Genomic DNA, 4,548 nt, shown 5'->3' with positions numbered 1-4,548 from the left:
ATGATTCTCCATATTTCATATTTGTATTTATTTCCACCTTTGTATAGTTATGATTTGTCATATTTAATACTTTCACATTAAATATGAGGAATCATAACCATAAAAAGATGGAAATAAATATAACCGTTGGATCAACATAATCGATCTAACGGTGAAATTTATTGATAGTAATATTGGTATAACTGGTTGTTATAATATCCTACCCCATTGTTAATATAATAACCATATTTTTATTTTTATTTTATTTTTAGGGTATCTCTACCCATATTTATGAAACTAAATTCCTTAAAGCAGAAATTTTTTAGCAATGATCCCAAAATACTTGTCCAAGGAATATAATCAGCTTTAACTTGAAATATTTTTAACTCTAACCTTAGTACTAATTTTTAATCTCTTATTGTGCAACACTGCAGTGAATATATTTCTAATTTTTAAGCAAAATCTAATACTCGTTGTTTACTTAGTAAAGAAAGGGTGAGTGGCATTCTTATGTGGTATCTCCATCATGAATTATGCAGGTAAGAAATTCAAATTAAGATTGACACGGTTGCAATGTAAGGAAATAACTAACTCATGAGTAACAGTCATAGATGATGACCTAGCCCACACTATAAATAAGAGGAATGTGTTTTTACTTCTAAGCTACCCCATTTTAACCCTTTAACCCATAGAGGTGCCTCTAAAAATCATCTGCAATGAGATTTCATGTAGTATTGTTGCCTTTCTTTATATCCTTTTGCTTGATAAACTTGAGTATCAATATCAATGTAGCATCCAGCCACTGTCTTGTTCACCAGCAATTCTTGTTGCTACATTTGAAGGACAACCTTGTATTCAACCCTGCCAAATCTACAAAACTGGTTCATTGGAATCAAAGTGGTGATTGTTGTCAATGGAATGGAGTATCATGCACCAACAAGGGACATGTAATTGGTCTTGACTTGACTCAGGAATTTATTTCCGGAGGAGGCCTAGACAATTCAAGTCTCTTCAACCTTCAATATTTGCAGAATTTGAATTTGGCTTACAATGACTTCCATTCTATGATTCCTTCCAAGTTTGGCTTGCTGAAGAATTTAAGGTATTTGAACTTGTCAAATGCTGGCTTTGAGGGTCAAATTCCAACTGAGATCTCTCACCTGACAAAGCTGTTCACTCTTGATTTGTCTACATCATTTACCTCAATGCATATTCTAAAACTTGAGAAGCCAAATATAGGAGTGCTTATGCAAAACCTTACTGAAATCACAGAACTGTATCTGGATGGTGTAAGGGTATCTGCTGCTGGGAAGGAGTGGTGCCATGCCTTATCTTCATTGCAAAAACTACAAGTTTTGAGCATGTCATCCTGTAATCTCTCTGGACCAATTGATTCTTCACTAGCAACTATCAAGGCTCTCTCAATCATTCGACTGAACCTGAATGATATCTCAAGCCCAGTGCCAGAATTCTTTGCAAACTTCTCCAATTTAAAGGTCATGGAGCTCAAAAGTTGCAGGTTGAGTGGTTGTTTTCCAAAGGATATCTTCCAAATACAAACACTGAATTTCCTAGACATTTCAGATAATCAGGATCTTCATGGTTTCTTGCCAAACTTCCTACAAGGTGTATCTCTTCAAACCATGAACTTTAGTAATACAATTTTCAATGGGATATTACCAGGTGCTATTTCCAATCTGCAGCAGTTGTCAAGATTGGATCTATCTAACTGCCAATTCAATGGAACACTCCCTATTTCCATGTCAGAACTCACCCAACTTGTTCATTTGGACTTATCATTCAATATGTTTACTGGTCCACTTCCATCTTTCCAGATGTCTAAGAATCTTAGATATCTGTCTCTCTTGCAAAATAATTTGACAGGAGCCATTCCATCTTCCCATTTGGAGGGACTTGTAAATCTCCTCACTATTGATTTAGGTAATAACTCCCTCAATGGGAAAGTTCCTCCATCTCTTTTTGCACTTCCATCTTTGCAAGAACTTACCCTGTCTCATAATCAATTTGATGGTCTATTGGATGAATTCCCAAATGCTTCTTCCTCCAAATTACAGTTGGTTGATTTGAGCAGCAATGAGTTACAAGGACCTATTCCTGTGTCTGTCTTTCAACTTAAAGGAATTCGTTTCCTCCAACTTTCAGCAAATGAATTCAATGGCACTATAAGTCTTGATGTGATTCGGAGGCTGCAAAATTTACATACATTTGGCCTCTCAAACAACCACTTGTCAGTTGATATAACTTTCAATGATGATCATGGCCTTTCACCCTTTCCCACTATTAAAAATCTGTTGTTGGCTTATTGCAAGCTGGGGGAATTCCCAGGTTTCTTGAGAAACCAATCCCAACTAAATTCTCTAGACCTGTCCAATAACCAGATTCATGGAACAATACCCAACTGGATCTGGAGATTTGACTCTCTGGTTTATCTGAATCTTTCCAACAATTTTCTCACAAATTTGGAAGGACCCTTGGAAGATCTTAATTCTAATCTATTTATCCTTGATCTTCATTCCAATCAACTTCAAGGATCAACTCCTATTTTCACAAAATATATTGTCCATTTGGACTTCTCAAGCAATAGGTTCAACATTACCCCACCCAACATGGATAAGTATCTCCCTTTCTTATCTTTCTTCTCCCTTTCAAATAATAGCTTACAAGGGAATATCCATGAATCCTTTTGTAAATTTTCAACTCTCCGATTGCTTGATCTTTCCCACAATAGCTTCAGTGGCTCCATTCCCAAGTGTTTGACAAGAATGAATAGTACACTCAGGGTACTAAATCTTGCTCGAAACAAACTCACTGGTTATATTTCTGATATAATTTCAAGTTCATGTAATTTAAGGTTCCTTGACCTCAATGAAAATCTCTTGGGTGGTGTCATCCCAAAATCTCTAGCCAACTGCCAGAGGCTACAAGTCTTGAACCTTGGAAACAATCTGTTTAGTGATAGATTTCCATGCTTCTTGGGGAACATTTCTACCTTGAGAGTGTTGATTTTAAGGTCAAACGGACTCCATGGTCCCATTGCATGTGGACATAGCTCTGGTAATTGGGAGATGCTTCATATTGTTGATCTAGCCTCCAATAATTTAACAGGTACACTACCTGGATCACTCTTGACAAGCTGGAAAAAAATGATGGGTGATGGAGATGAATCCCATGAAAAATATGGGGCATTATTTTTTGACATGTTTGATAATCATTTGCGTTTCAGTAACTTGTTCTTGTTTATCAACATAGATCTTGTGAAAAGATTAGGGAAATTATTAGCATCTGAACCTTATAATGTGGCTGACCACATATTCAGTTACTATATCACTGCTAATGAATTTGCTGGTCGCTACTTGGATTCAGTTATAGTTGTGAACAAAGGTTTGCAGATGAAGTTCATACAAATTCCCACTATCTTCACTTCCTTGGATCTCTCATTCAACCATTTTGAAGGTCCAATACCAGAGGATCTTGCGAATTTGAGAGCACTGAATGTTCTTAACTTGTCACATAATGCTTTCTCAAGCCATATCCCATCATCTTTTGGAAACTTGAAGCATCTTGAATCCTTGGACCTTTCGAATAACAATTTGAGTGGAGAAATCCCCACTGAGCTTGCAAGTTTAACTTTTCTTGCATACTTGAATCTCTCTTTTAACCATTTGGTGGGGAAAATCCCAACAAGTGCTCAAATGGGAACATTTGATGCAAGTTGCTTTGAAGGCAATGAAGGATTATGTGGAACTCCAATAAAAGGTTGCAACCATGATGTAAATGTAGTGAATGGGCCTTCACCTCCCACACCAACACATGAAAATCATAGTTCAGTTGATTGGAATTTCTTAAGTGTTGAGTTGGGAATCATTTTTGGCATTGGAATGATCATCTTTCCCCTGATTTTCTTAAAGAGATGGAGGCTTTTTTATTGGAAGCATGTGGATGACTTGCTTTACAAGGTTGTACCTAAGCTTGATTATGTTTATGAAGAACATAGAGGGAAAAGGTACAGAACTCTAAGGTGGATGGCCTAGTTGATCTTGCGGTTTTCTTTCTCATTTGGGTTTTGCATTTTCTTCTTATTTTTCTGTTTTTGTTTGTAGAAAATAAGGACTTTGTCCTATACCTAGAGACTAGAGCGTGCATTGCTACAACTAGCTTTATAATTTATCATCTTGGTTTTTCATGTTAAGTGTTGAGTTTATGAGCAGATATATGCATGTGCTATTGTAAACAAAGAAAATTAAAAATAAAAAAGCTGCGTGCATTTGCATCTGTCATTAGTTCACTATACATGGCATGCATCCTATGCAAGGTATTCTAATATAATTCAGTGCAGGTTTGTATACGGTTTTGAAAAGTTTTTTTTTTTTGTTTCATTTTCTTTTTAAATAAAGAGGGCTAATAGCTCAAAAGAAAGAACACTTGCCCAGAAAAACAATTGTCCTCTAGGACAAGATCAATAGTCCCTTCAGAATACGCATCTCACCTTCTCCACGGCTATGATGCACGGACACGAACACGGGACACGACACGACACGCCGACACGTT

At 36.5% G+C, this 4,548-nt stretch overlaps 1 protein-coding gene across 1 annotated transcript; it reads left to right on the top strand.

The window, feature by feature from the left end:
* The first annotated feature begins 695 nt into the window (after positions 1-695).
* On the top strand, positions 696-4,031 carry LOC133292190 (receptor-like protein 6). The gene has a single exon (XM_061490567.1). The coding sequence runs from the start codon at positions 696-698 to the stop codon at positions 4,029-4,031; it is 3,336 nt and encodes a 1,111-aa protein (XP_061346551.1).
* Positions 4,032-4,548: the final 517 nt, after the last annotated feature.

Source organism: Gastrolobium bilobum, unplaced genomic scaffold, assembly GCF_033153095.1.
Source record: "Gastrolobium bilobum isolate Gb01-03AN ecotype WA unplaced genomic scaffold, APGP_CSIRO_Gbil_v1 utg131450, whole genome shotgun sequence".
Taxonomy (NCBI): domain Eukaryota; kingdom Viridiplantae; phylum Streptophyta; class Magnoliopsida; order Fabales; family Fabaceae; genus Gastrolobium; species Gastrolobium bilobum.
The sequence above is the reverse complement of the archived record's forward strand: the minus strand, read 5'-3'. Positions and strand labels throughout refer to the sequence as shown.